Source organism: Clinocottus analis, unplaced genomic scaffold (assembly GCF_023055335.1).
Source record: "Clinocottus analis isolate CAN_PGR_092001 unplaced genomic scaffold, fCliAna1.0.p SCAF_11, whole genome shotgun sequence".
Classification (NCBI taxonomy): Eukaryota; Metazoa; Chordata; class Actinopteri; order Perciformes; family Cottidae; genus Clinocottus; species Clinocottus analis.
The window spans coordinates 14,497,348-14,519,054 of record NW_027175832.1 but is presented as its reverse complement, the minus strand read 5'-3'; the positions used below and the strand labels follow the sequence as shown (position 1 = coordinate 14,519,054).

Here is a 21,707-nt window from a genome sequence, read left to right as displayed (position 1 = left end):
TATTTTAATTTAGGGCTGCATACATCTTATTATAACACAGCTAAGTTTGAACTTGCAAAAAGTTGGTGTCCTATTGAAAAGAAAATCTTGAGACTTGGATAATTGCCTTATTGCAGTATATGCCTATGTTGTGTATTTGTCTGTTGCGGGAAACCCACTAACACACACTCTCTCTCTCTCTTTCTCTCTTTCTTTTTCTCCTCTTTGTTCTCTCCATCAGGGATTGAGCTGTGTCTGCCGGGATGGCGCTTTTCCATGACCATGGTGGCCAGTTTCGTGGTGCTGGGCGGTCAGCTGCTGATGCCCGTGGTGGCATACCTCTGTCGCGACTGGCAGGTCCTCCAAGCTGTCATCACCTGCCCCTTGCTGCTGATGCTCTCGTACATCTGGTGAGAAAAAGACCCGAGCACCCGCCGCCTTTCGTTGTTCTGCTCGGGTTCTCCTCGAGACTGAAATGTGTGTCAGCGGCTGCAGTCGCATTCTACGCGTGTTAGATTCCAGGCAACTCTTTTTAATTGTGTAAACAAGGCCTTATCAAGCCGAAGAGGCTTTCGCAGATTTACGCGCTTCAAACAAAGGAGAAAGTCCCTTCAAGGACATTCTTCTCATCGGTGAATTCCCGGCTGAATTGAATGTCTTTTCATTAACTCATTTGCAAAGACCTCCACGGTGACTGCAGTATCTCTATATGAAGCTAAAGCTCAGGCAATGTGCCTGCTCCTCCATTCATTCTAGCGTGATGTACACTGCGACGCAAATCTGCTGATATGTCCAAAGCCAAGAATCTAGTTATTATCAAAGGCCTTGGTTTTCTACCATGGTGCGTCTGAAGAGTCAACGGTGATGTGCTGCACTCCAATCAGTACAGCACACTGAGCGCGGAGTCTGTAATCTTGTGCATACACATGGCCACATAGTCAGTTATCGCGACGAATAAGTGAAAACAAGCCGTAGCTCGGCAGTCAGGTGGCAACACTGTGGAAGACGCACGTCTCGTCTGCCACCGTGGCCTCGCTGGCTGATAACGACTCAAGGACATGAAGCGGGTTGTTAAACTGATTATTTCTCACGGATGTTACTTGATGTTTCATAAGTGAGCTCAACTTGCAAAGGCGGGGAAAGCTTTTATTGACAAACCAGCTGAGAAGCTGAATCGGCCAGTATAGAAAGCCAGCTGATTTCCCAGTTTATCGCTGCAGGTGACCCTGAATTCAGGGGTAAACAATTTCAAACCACACCAGTAATGAAGATTACATACATCTCGCACTGTCTCCCCTTGTAAACATCTGTTCCCCAGAAGTGCAACCAAATGTTGTAGTGCTTTCGCTGGCTTTTCAAAATCAACATACAGCTGCAAGGTTAAAACTTCCCCGCTCACAGGAATGTGTGCGCTGCTGCCACATAACTTGATACGACCGTATAATCGAGCATAACAAACGGGTGCGGCAGTGGCTGCTTGTTGCACTGTAAAGACATGTGGTACGGCTAATTTGAGGCCCTGCAACCTGCGTATGGCCTGCGAGTGTTTTCCTGTTCAGGAAAACTTTGAATCTTTTCTGCATTTCGTTTTGAAACGTGTTAAAATGGCGCACTGGTGAGCAAGATGTGATACTTGTAACCCTGACTCAGAGCGTCTCCCACCAGCCTTTTGAAAAGCTGGACCCATTTCATTTTAATCAGGACATCCCCCGTCTCTCCGACAGGATCTTCCCTGAGTCACTGCGTTGGCTGCTGGCCACTCGGCAGTACTGCCGCTCCAAATGGATCATGGGACACATAGCGGACAAGAATCAAGTGAACATGGAGCTCGACACCGAAAATATCCTCACGGGTAAGAAATACATCGGCACGCTTGCGTTAAAAAAAGCTGCTTTATACATTCTGATGTCGTGATGACTGTGTGTAACATAAAAGTAGTCGTTTGGTCTTTTTTTTTTTTTTTTACATCTGCTGCAGGATCATCTTCCAATTGTTCTACCTTTTTTTTTAAAGAGCTGGGTGTGTGGTCGTATCACCGGCTGTTCTTTTCCTTAATAGACAGATTGACATGGGCTGTATGCGCTTCTTGACGGGTTACCATAGAAACAGACCACTTCAGACGTAGCAGTCAGTGTTGAACATTACATTAAGAACACTCTAGAACGGTAATTAATGTAATTACAGCCTGGGTTGATGGACAGAGCGGTGCACAGATGGCGGATGGACGAATGCATGTCGTGCCCTTTGACCCCCCCGCCCCCGGGCTAACTGTCTGTAGAGGCAGAGATCTACTGTATGTTGTTGTTGTTAAATGTCATATCAGATTGCATTTGTATTAACCTTTACTGGCACTGTTTACTGCGGTATACTTTTTCCCCCCCGTTCATTGTTGTCCAGTATTTATCAATCCGCTGCTGGGAAAGAGGAACCACTCAGTGTGAAATTGGCTGCACTTTTTCAAAATCGGCCGAGTGCTGATGCAGCATTGAGAAAAGTACATAGCCCTAGACATTAAATTATCCATGTCTTTATAGTAACTGGCTATCCCCAACCCTCACTGTAATAATCCCCACTTTTAACTGCTTGGCACTAAATACAACATGGAGCTCTGAATGTGCTAACGGCCGCAATACACAGAGCAGTTGAGCCACCGTTTTGAAGCGCTCAGACACGACCGATGCATGCGTAACGAGTACAGATTATGTCATCGTTTGGAAAGTGAGCGGGGACGGCATCTAGATCTTACACATAGATAGAGATGGAGTTGTGTGGCCTGGCCAGGGGATCGCTGGGAAAGTCTGAGTGGTTATAGGCCGAGAACCTTGAAGCGGGCGGCAGCGTGGTGGAATGCTGTCACATGCCCGAGTTGACACAAGCGTACAGTACCGCAAAAGCGGAGGCGGGTTTCTGTGGCAACCTGATATGAAAACATCCGCCGTTTGCTGTGTCACGCGTCACCCGCCGGTTCAGGGGTGTTGCTGCTCCTGTTCCGCTGTGAGCGTCAGCATACCTGTCTCACGGAGCAGCGGGAGAGTAGTCCTGTGGGACGAAACCTGCTCATTAAAAAAAATCCAAGAGGACTTTTCTTTGGTTGCAGTGACTCAAGGGCGTCCTCCTTCGACCCTTTAGAGAACCTGTTGAGCCTATTCAGGCACATTGAAATCAGTGTTTGCTCATATGCAAAGAAACATTAGAGAACATTGATGCTTGATTTTCTAAATGCATGTAAAATATGTATTAGGGAAAAAGAATGGAATGACCAAATGCCCAAGAGAAGCTGAGGCGATCCAAAGGGAACGTCCCTTTGCTATAACTTAAAATGACATTTCTGCTGAAATACTGACATGGACCTCAAAAGTGCGACATTGTTGAGGCTCTCAGCTGAACATGTCTGCTTGTTTCCAGAACTGCAGGGAGCTCTTCAGAAGAAACCCAAGAAGACGTGCATCGTGAAAATGGTCGGGACGAGGAACCTGTGGAAGAACATCGTGGTGCTCTGCGTCAACTCGTGAGTGTTTGTCTTTCGACGTGTACGTGTGTGTTTGTGTGTGTTGGAGGAACGCCATGTGGAGAGAGTGGCGAAAATAAAGTGAATGCGTGTGTGTGCTTGTACGTCTGGGCGAGGCAATGCCAGTCAGGCGTGCCATTTCGTGCTATTTTGCCCTTCCATATTTGCACCGATGTCTCTCTTTTCATCCTCGGTGGGATCTCTCCCCTCCCCCTCCCCGCCCGTCTGAGACCATCTTATCTCTCGAGCTGGGCTGACGTCAGCTCCGCCTCAGTGCACGGTATCCCCAACTCCCCAAGTCAGCATTAATTTGACATGAGCTGTGTCCCTTTGAAACACCAGACGGCCGTGAGAGAGGGTGTGTGGGGCTGCTCGTGTGTGTGTGTGTCGATATGTCGGTGTTTACATGTCGGCAGTTTTGTTGAGATCAGTCATAAAGGAAGTAAATGTGCTGAACCTTGAATCGTCTCTCTCGATCTATTTGAATCTATTTTCTCGCCTTAGCCTCGCCCTCTGTGTGTGTGCTTCACCCAGGCTAACCGGCTACGGGATCCACCACTGCTTTGCTCGCAGCATGATGGACCCGGAAGCTCAGGAGACGACCATGTTCCACAACTTCTATGCAGATTATTACACCATGGCCGGCATCGCGGTGGCGTCCAGCATGGCGCTCTGCCCGGCGGTGGGCCTGATGGGCCGGAGGGGAGGCCTTCTCATGTTTATGATCATCACCGCCCTGGCGTCGCTGCTGCAGCTCGGCCTGCTCAACTGTGAGTATGAGGAAGGAACCACGGTGATGAAGGTGGTTGATTAGTAGGACATACGCTTTCAGGGTTACAGTCACCTTTTTTAGAAAAGAATTACACAGTAAGGCTGGTACTATTCTCATTATTGTTCTTCTTGCAAACAATTCCCACAAAAAAGAGCAAACAAAAATGAACCGACCCTACTACCAAAAACTGTCTGTGTACCCAAAGCCACATATATCGTATTCTTCTCACCGATGGCCCTCTGAACATATCAATGAACCAGTTATTCACTGGTTCACACAGGTCACGTCCAGCTGCTTGAAAGGCTCACTGGGGCCCCGGATGTTTGTTCAGTCATGGCAGAAAATTAATAGAGGAATTATTAAACATGCAAAAGAATGAAACAATTATCATTTTCAAAGTATATATCTCAGGGAAGTTGAAAGCATTAAAAATACTTGACTTGACGAAACAATAAATATCCATTAGAAAAAAGAAATAACCAAAATAAAGTTTTGTAAACGCTAAAGCCAGAACCTCCACCATAGCGGAGATAATTCATCAGTATCGTTGATCGACTCTCACTGCAGTCGTTTTATGACGATATGATCATAATGCATCGCATCCCACAACATTCTGGCCAAATGAAGGATTGAAAGTAAATTAAAAAGTGATGGAATAAGTTATTGTTGTATATTGCTCCACATATACAAGTAAGTTTGTACAATAGAACACCAATTGTTGCATGAAATAACAACATGACCCTCTAATATGATTTTTTTTCTTACACTTCCTATGTACATTATGGTCAAAATATGAATTTAATCATTTAGTTTTTAACTGACTGCTTGTGTCCCCTACACACACACACACACACACACACACACACACACACACAGCTTGGCGTGTGTGTGTTGCAGTTCTGCAGCCGTTTCTAATGTGGTCGTCAAACATGATTGTAAACTGACAATTTTGTCAATGTGTACCAAAGAAAGGGCTCCAAGCGCTCAAAACCGGTGCACCAGAAACGAGTGTGCCTTAATGTCTAACCGGAGTGAGTCAACTCATGTTCTCCCTTGAGCTGTTTCGTTGACGACAACGTGGTTTTTGTGTTTTTAATGTTTTTAATGTTTGACGATCGCACTGCTTCGTGTCTCTCACATATCTGTTCATCTCTTTCTCCTTCTCCTCCAGTGCTGGGGAAGTACAGTGGCCATCTGAATATAGGTAGGATAATCTGTCCATGTCTACACTTCTATCACTTTTTTGTTTTTGAATTTGTCTCGCGCCACTCATCACTTCAGGCCGCTGCATTATCTTGATGAGGTTTTGGAGGATGTGCTGCACACAGACTCCCGCAGTACTTCATCAGGCGCGCACACACAAGCCCTGCAGAGGCACATAATGAAGTCCAAGATGTAATTATGGCGAGCTTTTCACTTATTCATCCCTGTTGTGTTGAAGAGTGTTAGCCTCTTTGTAACAGAGCCGTGCGTCATACAACGAGCCGGCCTTCGCTGTTCCCCTCTGTTTATCAGTCTCTTTATTCTCTTAAGAGCTCATCGCAGTCTCTGCTCATCCTCTTAAAGCTATCTTCAACACGTCTCCATTCATAAAAGCAAACAATTTATTCAACCCATCTTTGGTCTAAATGGGCTATTTGTATGCAAGTCAATAACTCATCAAAATGAAGCTAAGCGTTGGGAGCACACATTTTATTTCCCGGTTTATTGGGAACTTCAGGGTTCTCTAAACGCTCTAAATCGCTCTAAATCGCTCTAAAACGCTATTATCTCATTGGATTCAGTTTGAGTAACTTGTGCTTGAATGCTCTCTTTCACTGACGTGATACGGTTAGTGGCAGGAAGAAGAGGAATAATTAGAATTTCGTCGTCATGTTGAAGTTTACATCCCACTGGATTTGAAGCATTTCAATATTGTACCTTAAAGATCTGGTTTGATGTGATTTAAGGGGTATAAAGTTGTTTTTTGTTTTTTTTAAATGCCAAAAGTGTAATAAAATGTAGGCGCGCCAGGGTACATTTGTACATTAACGTGATCACACGCGCACAAGTTAGACAGGAATTCCTGTATAGGCTTGTTTTCAAGTCTACATGTGGCATGTGCGGTTTCCACATTGTTAAGGAGCATCTATGGAGCACAACAACCATATCAGATGACAGAATGTAGTTCAATCAAGTTTTGTTCATTTTCGAGCATCTCCGGCCCCTCAAACGGTTTTGTTTCTCCTCGGTAATAACGTGAAGAGACTTTAACTTCCTCATGCTGGCAAACGGCGCTGCGACGATATTTTACTTGACGTGCGGATGTTTTTTAGGCCAGGACTCGCATCAATAGTGTGACATTTGGAAAATATCTCACCATGAGAACTCGAGCTCCTGCAGTTTCTTCGAAACTTTGTAGCACCGCCCTTCATCGGGTAAGTCACAGTCTTCACCATAATGTAGCGTGCACAGTCTTCAGGGTTTGTTTTTTTTATAAAAAAAAGGTTATTCCACACAGATCTGATTGACCTGCCAGTAAACAAATTGTAACTTCCTGGTGTCAAGAGGTGTTTGACCTCAGGAGATAAACAATTTCTTTTAAAATACGTTGCCTTGAAATGGACATTACATTGAAAATAAGCGTGATAACTTCAAGAGGCTTTCTTTTTACGTCTCAATATGAAACCTTTATACCGACCAAATGTCATCCATGGAGCTGAAAGGCACCACAGGGGCGCCACCGTGGGGGGCTCGGGCCCTAATGAAGTATTTGGTAATGGTTAAATGTCACAACTGTGTTGCTTGTAAAAATAAATGATTATTATTATTGCCTTGTTTCTTTGCTTGCTGTATCCTCAAGTTTCACAATTTAATGCTGAAATGCTTCAATACCATCTTTTAATCACAGAATAATTGACTTTCATATTTCAAAATACGTCATGTTGTGCTTTTAAAAAGTAAAAAAAAAACACCTTATTTACTGCCTCTCTTCCCGAGCACATCGGGTACTGACTATAAATTGTTGTCCGTGTGTGTCTGCAGATGACTCGGGTACGCTGAATAAGAACTTCTCCATCGCCTTCTCCATCATCGGCATGTTCTCCTCCCACGCCGTCAGCAACCTGAGCATCTTCTTCTGCGCCGAGATCACGCCCACTGTGATCAGGTAAGGCCCGCTGCAACACTGGGGCTTGTGCCATTTTAGAGACGGACCGCCAAAATATGAGTGGGTTAAAACGAAAAGTGGGTTATTTGTGCGTGTCGGCACTTTAAGTGCACTTTCTACACTAATTTCAATGCCCCGATTATTTCAGCAATTCAGTTACGGTGGCTGGTGTCCTTAGCGTCACGTGTTCCTGCAGATGGATTAGCTGCCCCCCCCCACCCCTCCTCCTGCTAAAAGAAAGGCATGAAACTCATCGAACAGACTCTCACGGTTCAGTGTCAAACGTAATCCATGTCTGCTACGAATTTGCCATCCCCTGTGAGAATATCAGACACGACACTGGCTGTTCCTGATCTGGGGTTATGTAAGAGGTGTTGTTTCCCTGATGGTGCTCCACAGGCGACCTCTGGTGGTGAAGTGGGGCCGTTTCAGGAGTGGAAAGGCGCCTGGCGGTACTGCAGCTCTCTCTCTCTCTCTCTCTCTGCTGCTGTTGTGCTAAAATAGCATTGATGTGGCAACAGAAAAGGGGAAGGGGGGCGGAAAAAAAGAACCTCAGTGTTCATATAAATGAAATCGATGATCGTTCCGCACAACGTGCAGATAATGATTTACTTTAATTGCAGTCAACTGTCTTCTCCTTTTGAGGGTGGCCTCTACAAGGTTTACGAGGCCTTTTTAAACCTGTGTGATCGTAAATCCTGCCATGTGATTAAAAAAAATTCCGTCTTATCGCAGGGGTGGCGGGCTGGGCCTGGTGCTGGCCAGCGCCGGCTTCGGCATGCTGACCGCACCCATCATGGAGCTGCACAATCAGAAGGGCTATTTCCTCCATCACATCATCTTTGCCTGCTGCACCCTCATCTGCATCATATGCATTCTCCTGCTGCCCGAGACGCGCTACCAGCCCCTCCCGGAGACCCTCGCCGACGGCGAGTGCTACACCCGGCAGCCGCTCCTACCGCCGAGGAAACCCGGGGAACAGCGCCATCTGCTGCCTCAATCCGAGAGCAGCAGGGACTACACCAGGGTGCACGACACGCCGCTCCACGAAGCGGCCGCCACCGCCGTGTCCACCATGGACTCCACCGCCTCGTCGGCGGTGGATTTGACTGCTCCGTCTGTCGGGGATCTGTCCGCCCCTACGTTCATGGAGGTGCACCTGGGCAAGCCTTCGCCGAAAGACCCCAACGGCCACTCGGTTTCCTCCTTCTCCATGACCCCCATCACAGCCCCGGGTAAAGGTGGCGTCGTACACGCCAGTAAAGAGCACCTGCTGTCGTCGACTCCTCTGCACAAACTCCCGTGCATCACCGACCCGCTTTTAGCCGATGCCGAAGAACCTCCGCCGATAGTCCTGGATTCTGCCGTTCTCGAGATGAACGACGTTTGCCCTTCCGCTGCAACAGAGTCGGCCGCTTCCCCTTCCCCTTCCCCCTCCCCTTCCCTCAACCGCTTCACTCCCCCCGTCCCTCAAAGTGTGCCTGCCTCCTCATTGATCCGCACCACGCCCATCATCGAACCCCCGCCGAGCTCCACGTTAGAATCCCCCAACCTGGAGGGAAATGACATCGACGATATCGGCCTGAAATTCGCCCCCCCTTTGCAAGAGGTCACAAATGCCCCTTTAGCGGACTCCCCTATGCCTGACAGCCTCCCTCCGTCCCCGAGCCCCTCTCCTGTTCCCATGACTGAGAACCACATGTCCGCTGACCAACCCCCCTCTGTTAGTTTACCCTTGGACAATCCCACCCAGTTAGAAATAGTAGAAGAGCCAACATGTGCTCCTTCCCCTAGAGACTCCCCCATACCTCCCGTCACAGAACCTCAACCGCCACTGATGGAGCCTCCCTCTCCCTGCGTTAATGATATCGCTCCTTGTCTCCCTACTCCCCCGAGCCCAGTCACCGTTTCCCCTTCACCCACTCCTCCTCCTCCTCCTCCTCCTCCTCCTCCTCCTCCACCGGTTGACTCAGGCCATGCCTCCCCTGCGGCCTCTCCCACTCCCCCTGTTGTAGGTGCTGTCGACATAGCCGCACTTATTCCCACCACTCTCCCCGTCACGGACATTGTGCACGCCGCCGCTCCAGAATCCACCGCTCTGACTGTTCCGCCCACGCAGGATTCAGCAGCAGCGGCTCCTTCCCTCGCCGTAGATCCGGCATCGACTTCCGTCACCGATTCGGGCTCCACAGAAGCGACTACTCCCACCTCCCTGGTGGACTGCACCGTCTCCTCTCCCATAGACTCCGGTGTCCCCCTCGCCAGGGACGACGCCGTCACAGAAAGCAACACTGTCAATGACGCGGCGTCGTTATGATCCACAGTCGCAGCCGGGAGGCAGCCCATGCCACGCCAATAACCGAGAAGGGGGCCGAGGAAGGGGGCACAAACTGTCCTGCTCCGACTTCAGGCACTTCCTGAAGGTTGTCCCCACCCGGAGTTGACGTAGTCATGTCTTACAGAGACATCGTATGTTTCGCAGCGTCCCCTCCCTCCCCGACCTTCCTGTATTTAACCAATCAATGAGACCACGCAAGTGAGAGAGTGCCAGCAGAGGCTGTTTTGTGACCACGTGGCAGTACCCTCTGCTCTTTTTGAATGTCACTGGAAATCACCAGCCTTCAAACAACTTCAATGTAAATGAACGGAAAATCACTGTCTGTCATTTCCAAGAGTCTCACAACTGTACCCACAATCACTAAGAGGACTGGCGAGACATGAAATGATGCTAAAAAAAACAAACCGTCTAACATATTTGTATAAAAATGCCTTACTTGTATGGAAAAAAAAAATATCTGAATGTTGCAACATATTATTTTTGCAGTTACACAGGTAACAATGAAATTGGAGGGATTTTTCTGGAAAAAAAAACGCCAAAAACTACTCTGACCAAAATTAAGTGTAGACATAGTGCCAAAAAATTAGTATAAATACAGTATTTTCCTGCTTGGGGAAATACTTGTTCAGTGCAGTCCCCTGCCATAGACTGTTTGTGAATTTAAGTGAATCAGATGAACCCTTTTTCAAAGTTCAGAAGTATAAAAGAAGTAAATTGCTTATCAAATTAATAAAGGACTGAAAGCTATATCATCGTTTGATGAATTGGAATCGAGAGGGGATTTTAGATTGCGAAGTGGCTTTCACTAACACGTTGTTCATTGTATGAACAGCGACGTTGGAGAAAAGAATGACCCATATTTTGTCGGCCTGAAGAAACTTTTTTTTAATTTTCCAATCGTGATGGAATTTAGGGGATGCAAATGCTTTTATCTGTAAATGTGATATTGTAAGTAAATGCATAATTAGTTGTTGCGCTTGATTCGGTCTTTTTTTTTTTTTTATTCAAAGTATTATTTTGAATAATCTCTCATGGCGTGCCCTTATTGTACAAAGCTATACTACACTCTGACAGTATTTGTGGTACCTCATGTGGGGCCACCATATTCTTTGCAGTTGGGACTAAAGCATGAAAATAATTGTGAACGTGTCAGTAAAACGAACCTTAAAAGCAAACCTTAAAAAGACAGAAAAGCTATTTTTGAAATAAAGCCGATGGATGACAAAATGTTTGATATGACTGCCAACTGTCAAAGCATCGCTAACTTCCAGTGTTTTCTAAATCATGTTCTGTCATTTCCATAGTTCATGTATGTCGATGTGTTCATATATTCACATGCACAACTAAGTTTACTTTAAAAAAAAAAAAAGAAAAGAAAAATGATTTAATGCAGGTAAAATCTTTATTTATAGGTAGATAAACCTAATAATCAATTGACAAACTCTGTCCAGCCGTGGCTGCATTATACTTGACTTGTGTGTAACTTGACAGTTGTAGCTACACACTTCATGCTTTTTGAGGTTGTAATATTTGTCAGAAAAAAGATGTATGATTACGGATAGATCACTGTTTACAACAATAATAATAATAATAATAATAATAATAATAATAAGGATGCAGATAAATAATAATAATAATAGTAACTACAGGTTACTGTAAAACTCAAGAGCCAACTGAAGGATGTCTTGTCATTTCAAATGTGATGGAACATTCAAGAACTTTTATCCAGGGACTATTCATGTTCTAATCAGGTGTCATTCAGAGGTCCAAGACCTGTGTTGTCGACACGATCTTGTGGTCCCGGTCTGAAGACCTTGAGAGGTACTTCACTCACCAATCTCCTCTTTGGCTTTCATCTCTGTCAAACATGCACTGACAAAGGCGCTATATGTGTTTAGGGATCTGAATGATGGAGAAACCTGCTTGTGTTTCTTTATTTTACTTCATTTTTCACAAATGCAGCTTGAACGGACGTATGGAAGCTCTTTTTTTTTTCTCCAATTGATTTATTTGGTCTTTTCATAGATCGTCAAGTCAACACACTTCCATTGGGTGAAAGATTCATATGAACATTGAAAGCCTAACATGTCATGCTGCTAAGCCTCAAAGCACAATGCCCTGCAATCATGTGATGTCCAATTTGGTGGAGCTTTGCTTCTTGTCAGTTAGAAAAGAAAAAAAAAAAAAAGGGAAATGGAGTGAGATTTTCAATACATAAATTACAAATAACGCATTCACTTTTGCAATAGCCCCACATGTAATCTACTTTGTGGAAGAGGGTGTTGACCCTGGTTTTCACAATTAATTATTGGCGTCTGCAGTAACGAGTGGGTTGACTGCTCAGTAGCTCCACATTACTCAGAGTCCTTGTGCTTCTGTTTGTTGGCCTGTGTGTGTGTGTGTGTGTGTGTGTGTGTGTGTGTGTGTGTGTGTGTGTGTGTGTGTGTGTGTGTGTGTGTGTGTGTGTGTGTGTGTGTTGCAGAAATGAATCTGTGTATTGCTGATACTCCACTTAACACCAGTCTAAAGACACTGACACAGCACAGACCAGTGTCTCCGCTCAGATCAGTTGCTTCCATTTCCACAACTCCCATGCAGCTATGTCACGGTGCTGGTGGGGGAGTTTTTATTGGAGTCAAACGAAGGTGAACAACAACAAAAAAAAAAGAGAAAAAAAAGTCAAAGCAATCCAAAGCATTGTTAGCAACAGCGATATGGTGGACTAGGAGACGGGAATCGCCCCCCCCCCCCCCCTCCAGTGAAAAAGCAAAAAAAAGAAAAGAATAATGGGTTCTGCCTGTGTAAATAGTAAACATCGCTCAGATGAAGGATCAGAGATGGTAACGTGGACTGATGAATAATTTTGAACTTAGATAAAACTCTCAGAGACATGAAGTCCCCAGTGTACACATCAGGTTTTGCTTCTCTCAACCGTGCGACTCTGAATCTCCTGATGGGAGATTTTAATGAATGTAAAAACCATGGATTGTACCATTTATAATTTCTGATTGTTTTGTTTTTGTTTTAACAGACATAAATGCACTTGTACATAAGCCATACCTGTTGTTAAAATAAACCACTATTTATTGATCAACGATGGATATCAGTGAGTGCTTGATTTTTATAACATTTCATGGATTTTATTCAAAGTAGATGCCAAGCAAAACAACAGTCAAATATAAACTGCTCGCTGGCAGGCGTGTGTCTTCAAAAGAAAAGAAGAATGCACTTTAATTAAAGAACAGTCCAGTTTCAGAAGGCAGTATTGGACTCAACCTCCCTTCTCGTCTCTTGTGCTGTCATGCAAAAAGATTCAGATTCAAACTGGACCATTTTGCTCCTTCAACTGCTTCATAAGCACATACAGAGGAAAAGGACACACAATAACTGGAGTTTTCTGTGAATTATGGGGTCAATCAGAAGCGACCACACACACAAATAAACTAATGTGGCTGCACCTGTTTGCAAACTAGCTTGCAGCTCACATGTGGTAGCGTCTTCGACTGTTTGGGGCGAATAAACAAACAACCCAACAGTCAGATTTACCCCAAGGCAAAAATGCATGATCACAGTGAGAAGGCACACAATGTTTTATTCGCTGATGTTGTACTTTACCCTACGCGAAAAGTGTCATAAAAAATGAAAAATGTAATAGTGTGCCATCAGAAAGTGATACAAGGTCATAGTGTAGTATGCCATAACAAATTGTATGTTGTTTATTCTGTACACGCAACATGTATTGCACTTCCGCATGGCCCTCCATTTTGAGGGATCCCTCCTGATTTTCTCTCTGGTGTTTCTTCCTTTATTTTTCTCCTTCAAATTATTTTGGGGGGGACTTCTGATGCAAGACAGGATGTCGTATTCGGTACAGATTGTAAAGCCCTCAGAGGCAAATTTGTGGTTTTGAGTTATACAAATAAATGTAATTTAATAAAAAATAGTGTACAGTCTGTCATAAAAATGTCATAGAATAGTATGTCATCAAAATGTAATATTGTAGGATGCCATAATATGACATAAATGCATTATAGAATGCCATACAACTCTAGCAAACATGTCATATTATAGTAACATGTATCATATATCACAACATATTGCAAAATGTGGTTTAACGTCCCAAAAACATATTTGTCAGGAAAATACAATTTTCTTGCTTTTAAGACATCTTTCAACATAACGCAACTATTTAGTAACTATTCAACATAACGCACTGACAGTTTTATGACTTTTTTACTATAATTTCTTCTATATACTCTCAACATTTTACGATATACTCTTTTTGACTTCTGTCAAAAATATTTTACAAAGATTCTATGACTTGTTTAAAACCTTCCATGGCCCAGGTCAGCTACTCTTAAAAAACAGAAAGCAGAGAAGTCAGCCCTTGTGAAGTCTGGTGCTGCTCCGTGAATGAATAGAGGACTGCTTTTCTGGACCCGCACAGTGTTAGTTTTCTTTCGTGAAACGGATTGTTCCAGTCCTCGATTGTGATTGGCTGACTTGTGTTCGATTCCATGATGAAACACACGGCTGTGACTGCATTACAATCGCATTAATGCGCCTAATGTACAATTTGTTGTGAATTTTGATTTACTGGGTGGGCTAGGCTAAGAGGAAGAGATTAACTGGAAAAGAGGAAGATCTCAAAAAGAAAAGAGACATGCTGAAATTACTGAGAGAATTTGAAGACCTGGAAAGGTAAAGAAACAAAGTCGCCAAATGTGGTTTCAGACCAGTTCATCCGCTTGGATGAGAACGGCAAAAGAAACAATCCATACGTTCACATCAGAAGCATGAGTGCTCAATATGATTTTGTTTTTGCTGCTCACATTTTTTGAAGTATGTCTTACATCAGTGTGAACTGGTCACAGTCCTGATCTGACCCGCATGTGTAAAAGAACATGAACAACGACGTGACAGTCAGCACGCTTTTTATAGATGTTAACATGGAGGCCGTGAAGCAAAAGTTTACAATTTGATTTCAAACTTTATTGTTCATGTGCAGCGGAAACCAGCAAATCTGTGGAGAAAGAGAGCTACATTTCTTATGATGGCTTTTTTTGTACAACAATGGCTCTCACTTCTGTTCGGAGGGGTCAGAGCCAGGAGGGGAGGGATCAGAGCCAGGAATGGAGGGGTCACAGCCAGGAGGGGAGGGGTCAGAGCCAGAAAGGGAGGGGTCAGAGCCAGGAGGGGAGGGGTCAGAGCCAGGAAGGGAGGGGTCAGAGTCAGGAGGGGAGGGGTCAGAGCCAGGAGGGGAGTGGTCAGAGCCAGGAATGGAGCGGTCACAGCTAGGAAGGGAGGGGTCAGAGCCAGGAGGGGAGGGGTCAGAGTCAGGGGGGGAGGGGTCAGAGCCAGGAGGGGAGTGGTCAGAGCCAGGAATGGAGGGGTCACAGCTAGGAAGGGAGGGGTCAGAGCCAGGAGGGGAGGGGTCAGAGCCAGGAAGGGAGGGGTCAGAGCTAGGAGGGGAGGGGTTGTAAGGTGAATGGCTTCACTGAGACAGATTTCAAGAACCACTTTCGCAGTCTAAAGTTTAATGCTAATGCTATAAAAGTCAAGATTGTTTCCAATGTAGGACCACCTGGGAAAGTAGCCCTAATCAGAATTGAAAAGACCAGATTCCATATGATCATGTGATCCCGTGATACCCACAGTGTTGTGAAAAGAATAGATCTCCACATCTGATTTGGGCCACTTTGGCCTGCAGCCTGAGCATCGTCAAAGAGAATCTACAGGGGTTCATGTTTGAGCAGCCAGAAGTAACATCAGCAGCAGTAAGTCCAGCAGCTTCTACCTCCATCCGAAGTGGACAAACTACAGCAATCTATGGCAAGTTAATAATGTAGGTTGCATGAAGCCTATTACGCTCACCTTTCTCTTGTTATGTTGGCCAAGACCATAATAAACCTCATGGTATATATACAAACTATGTATCTTTTCATTTCATAGAGTTTATCCGGCATACTAATTTATTTATAATTTAATAAAGGGCCATGAAACAGGTTCTTCCACTACCGGCAGAAGATCTCATGACTTTGTTTTGATAGTTTTTGTTTCTTTTTTTTCTCTTTGGCCTCTGCACACACCCAGACCTTCATGTTTATATCCACAGGTCAAAGGCCACCGGATTCCTGTGAGAAGTGAGGGGGGGACTTGCGTTTGAATTTTTCATCTTCCTAGCAGGAAACATAGTGTCAAAATAAATTAAGATTACAAAAAAAAAGGATCTATACATTCACAAGCAGAACATATACTTACAAAATGTCACATCAAATCCAGCAACGCAAAAATTGTTTGCTTTCTCCGACTCTGAGGCCCACAGTTTATCTTGGTCCCCAGGGTCAACGAGAGAGTTATTCTGCCCTGGCTACATCTTTTTCTTAATAAAAGCATCTGCATTATTCATGAAAATCTATGTTTTACATGTTATTTCAAGTTTCATCCTCAGGGTCAGAAACAACAGTGTTTTTGTTTTTTATAAACAGCTGCTCCCGAACATTGTATTCAGTCAGTCACTAACTAAGCACATGTGGAACTGCAGCCTTCAGTATCATGACGTTTGACATTTTCTGGCACAGAAAACCACTTTCGACCAGCAAATAAACATTTCCACTGCATGGGACCGGGTGATGTCAGAGAGGGGGATGATGCAGCATGATCCTCTCGAGCCCACTGCATCAAACTGGGGCGCTCCAATTGGCTGGCGGGGGTTGTTGAGATGCTGCGCGGCGTGGCACGTCATCTGACCAGCAGCACGTGTATCTCTCTCGCCGGCACCAACACTCGCCCTGGAAATGAGGCAGTGCAGATTTTGACAAACGCAGCTCGGCAAGAGACTGAAGACCGGACCGCTGAAGTCGAGACAGAACGCTTCTCTGCCCGCATCCGCAGACACTATGAGGGAAATTGTTCATCTCCAGGCTGGACAGTGTGGGAATCAGATTGGGGCGAAGGTATGACTATTATAATTCAATTTAGGAAAGGTAACATTTACTATACTGGATCTGAATCCGGAATGCGCCAATTATTATTGTTTTAAATCATTTATTGACTTAATACGATTGGCGAGACAAAAAAGTATTATATATTACAAATACATTATATGAAAGTCATATATTGCTTTTTCGCGTGCGCGCGCGCGTGTTTGTGTGTGTGTGTGTTGTGTGTTAAGTTTGAGATTATGAATTGTTCGTATATGTGCAGGGTGCGGTTCAGCTGGGCCGTGCAGTGTTGTGACCCCCTCCCCCCACATCCACCCTTTTCCTGCTGCGTGTCATTTTGTCACCAAACAGATACGCACTTTAATAGTTGAAGGCCCGATGCGCGAGCGTGACTCGTTTTCACGCCGTGACGTCATGTTTCTCCCAACTCAACTAGTTCTGGGAGGTGATAAGCGACGAGCATGGCATCGACCCCTCCGGTACTTACCAAGGTGACAGCGACCTACAGCTGGAGAGGATAAACGTCTACTACAACGAGGCATCAGGTAAAAAAAATAAATAAATAAAATGAAATAAAAAGTTTTGAACGCACGTTTGCGTCTGAATAATTTACCACTACATTAAGCTTTGTCTACATTGCTAATTGTTCTTGCATGACCTCAAGCTACACAGACCTCATTTTAATGCTGCATTCAGGTTGAATTTAGCTGCAAGGGGAAAGTAGGTCCCACTATGAGTGCAGGGAAGAATTAGGACAGTGAATCAGCTAAAATATCTCTCTTTCTCTCTCACTCTCTCACTCTCCCACTTGCTCACTCTCTATAGGGAGCACAGGTATCTGCAGTCTCTGTATAGCTGACCTCGAGCCCGTTGTGCCTCGGTCTCACCTCAGTATCAATTTTTTAAATATTATTTCATAATGAAGGTCATTCCGAATGCATTGTGTGTCATTCTTAGTCGCTGCAATGCATTTAACATACCATGCAGCGCTTTGTGCGGCGTTGCAAGTCTTTGAACTGACGCTGGCAGAGAAGGACAAGTTGGTGCAGATCCCAATCCATGTGTAGCCAGGATTGAAATCTCTTGCCCGCTTTGCCTAAATCAACGAACCTGTGTGGTGATGCATATGAACCTAAACAGCCTACACTGTCCATGTCCACCGCTAGTCTATGGCCCAGCAGCGAGCATTATTGATCCTTTGTTTCCGTGTTGCATGCTGGCATCAGGGTCACCTACTGGGCCACTACTGAATGTGTATTGATTGAGCCTCCCATGAATTAATTTCTGATTGAATATTAAGCGAATAGAATGGCAGATGTTCACAGAGACAAGCGACATTAAGACTCAAGATAAGGGAAAAAGAGGAATGAGTCAAAATGCTTTGTCGCAATTTAAACTGTGATGCATACTGAAGCAGTTCACCTGCAACAAGGGTCACAGACGAAGAAAGAGACAGAAATTTATTGAACGAAATAATAGAAGGCACCATTCTGTCTTATAATATCGAGCTTCATGGACATGCTGTAGTACTAAAGACTGTACTTACCCAAAAGATTACATGAGCAAACCACACTGCCACGTTTAAAAACCCATCTAAGACCACTACACAGTTTCTAGTCGAGTTTTTTTCGTGGTTGACTTCCGATGTCCGGACACCATGTACACTGAGACTGCTGATATCTTACTCCACCCCTCCATCCATTACCTCTCTCTGTCCCTCTATCTTCCACTCTTTTTCGCCCCAAAGGCAGCAAGTATGTCCCTCGTGCCGTTCTGGTCGACCTGGAACCAGGAACCATGGACTCGGTACGCTCCGGCCCATTCGGACAACTGTTCAGGCCTGACAACTTTGTCTTTGGTGAGTGGACAATATATCACAATGGCACCACTCACCCTGAACCAACTTCACATACAGTGTAGGTTGTGTGTCAGCAGCTGCTGTCATGTCCTATAGAGCTGTTGTCTAGTTTCAACAGCGAGTGCTTGACAGCACTGCGTATTTTCTAGCGTGAAGCTCCTGCAGCCTCTGAGCGATGTGCCAGTAGGGTGATGCATTGTCCATGTGCAGCTGAGTCAGTCTGAGACAGTTCTCGTGGTGACTCAGCGAAAAAGCAATCTACAAGGGGTTGATGGTGCAGTGCTGCTCACAAATGAGGATTCGGAGGCCAATAGGCTAGAACACAGGATGACTCTCCGTTATAGATTTATCGCTTACTGGGGATTTCATTTACCTGTCCAGATTTTTAATGAGCAAAAGAGCATACGTTTACTAAAAATGACACCTTTTATTTTTAGAATTTCTCATTTATATTACATGATTTAAGATATTTAATGGAGAACTTTACAAATATGTTTTAACAAATGGCTTCATTAATTGTTAATACATGATTTATTAATGCAAACACACAAAGGACTTTCATCCATGAAGCTGCTGTTTGTGTCCCATGCAAAACTAGAAGCAAACGCTGACATTTTGTCACTTCAAACAGTCGAGTTAATGTCGACCGGATTCTTTTTCTTAACCCGACTAAGTGGTTTTGCGACCAAAACCTAACTTTCTGTGAGCATCGACATTTATTTTAAAAAGATGCAGTATGTGTATGTAAGAGAGTAGAAATATAGTCACTTTTTCCTCCTGACGTCCAAAACTAATGCTAGCAGGGACCAGGGTACCTAGATAGTAAGAAGCTTAGGGCCACTGACTAAGCATTGTTATTTGATGTGTTGAAAGTGAGAATTTAAAAAAAAAAAGCCGTTAAACAGGTAATACTACGCACCCCCGTCACAAAAAAGCACACCGCTGTCGCCAGAATGACAGTCATTACTGGTTCTACCAGATTTTTGAATGTGGTTTAGCTTAATTTCCAATCCGCAGAAAGGAGAGAACAAGCCTGTGCTGTGCAAGATTAGGGCTGATTTAAAAATTGAGGAATAAATATCAACATTACCGAAAGCATTGATGTGTTTTACCAAAGTATGGTCATATTAATTAGTTTATTATTGTTGTCACTTTTGTTAACGTTAAGAGTCTACACAGCTACAATAGCGGCTGTGTCAGCTGCATCTATAGGAACAGTAGTGCTTTGAATAACATGCTAACAATACCAATGTTGATGTTTAGTAGATGTTTATAACATATTCACCACTTAGTTAAGCGTTTTAAAGTATGCTCCGGCATAAAGTATGCCTGAGCAGAAAGTGACACCATTTTATGCCAACATTATTTGTCTTTAAACATTGTATGCATCATACAGGTCAAAGTGGAGCAGGAAATAACTGGGCCAAGGGTCACTACACCGAGGGAGCTGAGCTGGTGGACTCCGTAATGGACGTGGTGAGAAAAGAGTCTGAGAACTGTGACTGCCTCCAGGGCTTTCAGCTCACCCACTCACTGGGAGGAGGCACCGGTTCAGGAATGGGTACACTGCTCATTAGCAAGATCCGCGAGGAGTACCCGGACCGCATCATGAACACCTTCAGTGTCATGCCTTCCCCAAAGGTGTCGGACACTGTGGTGGAGCCGTACAACGCCACTCTCTCTGTTCACCAGCTGGTGGAGAACACAGACGAGACCTTCAGCATTGACAATGAGGCCCTGTACGATATTTGCTTCCGCACCCTGAAGCTGACTACGCCTACCTATGGAGACCTAAACCATCTGGTGTCGGCCACCATGAGTGGGGTCACCACCTGCCTCCGCTTCCCTGGCCAACTCAACGCTGACCTCCGTAAGCTGGCTGTCAACATGGTGCCCTTCCCCCGCCTGCATTTCTTCATGCCGGGCTTCGCGCCCCTCACAAGCAGGGGTAGCCAGCAGTACAGGGCCCTCTCGGTGCCAGAGCTCACACAGCAAATGTTCGATGCCAAGAACATGATGGCCGCCTGTGACCCACGCCACGGACGCTACCTCACTGTGGCAGCCATCTTCCGCGGCCGGATGTCAATGAAGGAAGTAGACGAGCAGATGTTGAATGTACAGAACAAGAACAGCAGCTACTTTGTTGAATGGATTCCCAACAATGTCAAGACCGCCGTTTGCGACATCCCACCCCGTGGCCTGAAAATGTCCGCCACCTTCATTGGCAATAGCACTGCCATTCAGGAGCTGTTCAGAAGGATCTCGGAGCAGTTCACAGCTATGTTCCGCCGGAAGGCCTTCCTCCACTGGTACACGGGTGAGGGAATGGATGAGATGGAGTTCACTGAGGCTGAGAGCAACATGAATGACCTGGTGTCTGAGTACCAGCAGTACCAGGATGCCACTGTGGATGAGATGGGTGAATATGAAGAAGATGAAATAGAGGATGAGGAAGATGTCCGTCACGATGTTCGCCACTGACTGTAAAACACTGACATGACACTTCAAATTATTTATTGTCGTAAAACATAGCTGTTTAGCAAAGCTTATTTTGCATATAGATATAGCTTCTACTGACAAAGATCCTGAGGGGTGGTACAACCTAAAAATATGCAAGTATAGTAATTGGCTTTCCAAGTCATGCTTTGCTGGTGTCAAAACTTCATACAGTCTTGTTCTAAACACAGTTTTGGAAAATGTTCTTCAACATGCATTCACTGTCTCAAAGCTCCAATAAAAGGTCGAGTCATGTCAAGCCTCCATGTCATGTTTGAATTTGGTAGAGCACAGGTGTCAAGATTAATAAGGGCAAACTTGCTCTGCATTCATTGCAATAGAGGTCCATTCGTTGTTATGTGATATATTTACACATTAATTATTGATATATTTACACATTCATTATTGATGATTAATCCTTTTGTGAAGGTATGATGATACTCTGTTCCCAAATTCAACACCAAACTGATGCTACCTGGACTAGGACGGCAGGTGTTACTTTGTGACTTCCATCAGTGAAGCTGCATGGGTGCAATGTTCCTTCTTTCAAATAAACAAGTGCGATGCAGTTTATTTTGAGTCATACATAGTCCTCATAGTGCAGCAAATACTAAATAGCACAGTTGTTTTTGGAGATAATTTAGCATTTTCTAAAGATGAAGGA

General features: G+C 44.7%; 2 protein-coding genes across 2 annotated transcripts in view; both read left to right on the top strand.

The window, feature by feature from the left end:
* Positions 1-12,840, top strand: part of LOC137780506 (solute carrier family 22 member 23-like) — a 31,347-nt gene extending 18,507 nt beyond the window's left edge. The window contains exons 4-10 of the mRNA XM_068568815.1: positions 221-389; positions 1,704-1,831; positions 3,385-3,487; positions 4,022-4,257; positions 5,431-5,463; positions 7,284-7,407; positions 8,143-12,840. Of these exons, the coding sequence (XP_068424916.1) occupies positions 221-389; positions 1,704-1,831; positions 3,385-3,487; positions 4,022-4,257; positions 5,431-5,463; positions 7,284-7,407; positions 8,143-9,724 (2,375 nt within the window). The 3' untranslated portion in view covers positions 9,725-12,840. The remainder of the gene's footprint in view (positions 1-220; positions 390-1,703; positions 1,832-3,384; positions 3,488-4,021; positions 4,258-5,430; positions 5,464-7,283; positions 7,408-8,142) is intronic.
* A 3,669-nt stretch (positions 12,841-16,509) lies between these two features.
* LOC137781210 (tubulin beta-2A chain) lies at positions 16,510-21,297 on the top strand. Its single transcript, XM_068569822.1, has 4 exons — positions 16,510-16,701; positions 17,126-17,234; positions 18,437-18,547; positions 19,944-21,297. Exons 1-4 carry the CDS (start codon positions 16,645-16,647, stop codon positions 21,026-21,028), a joined length of 1,362 nt encoding a protein of 453 aa, XP_068425923.1. The 5' UTR covers positions 16,510-16,644; the 3' UTR covers positions 21,029-21,297.
* Positions 21,298-21,707: the final 410 nt, after the last annotated feature.

What these genes read in the sequence shown, in the direction of transcription:
- LOC137781210 (XM_068569822.1), top strand. Translation starts at nt 16,645, where the DNA reads ATGAGGGAAATTGTTCATCTCCAGGCTGGACAGTGTGGGAATCAGATT. An exon ending in CTACTACAACGAGGCATCAG is followed by an intron (nt 17,235 to 18,436) that starts GTAAAAAAAATA and finishes TTCGCCCCAAAG; the next exon opens with GCAGCAAGTATGTCCCTCGT. An exon ending in GCCTGACAACTTTGTCTTTG is followed by an intron (nt 18,548 to 19,943) that starts GTGAGTGGACAA and finishes TGCATCATACAG; the next exon opens with GTCAAAGTGGAGCAGGAAAT.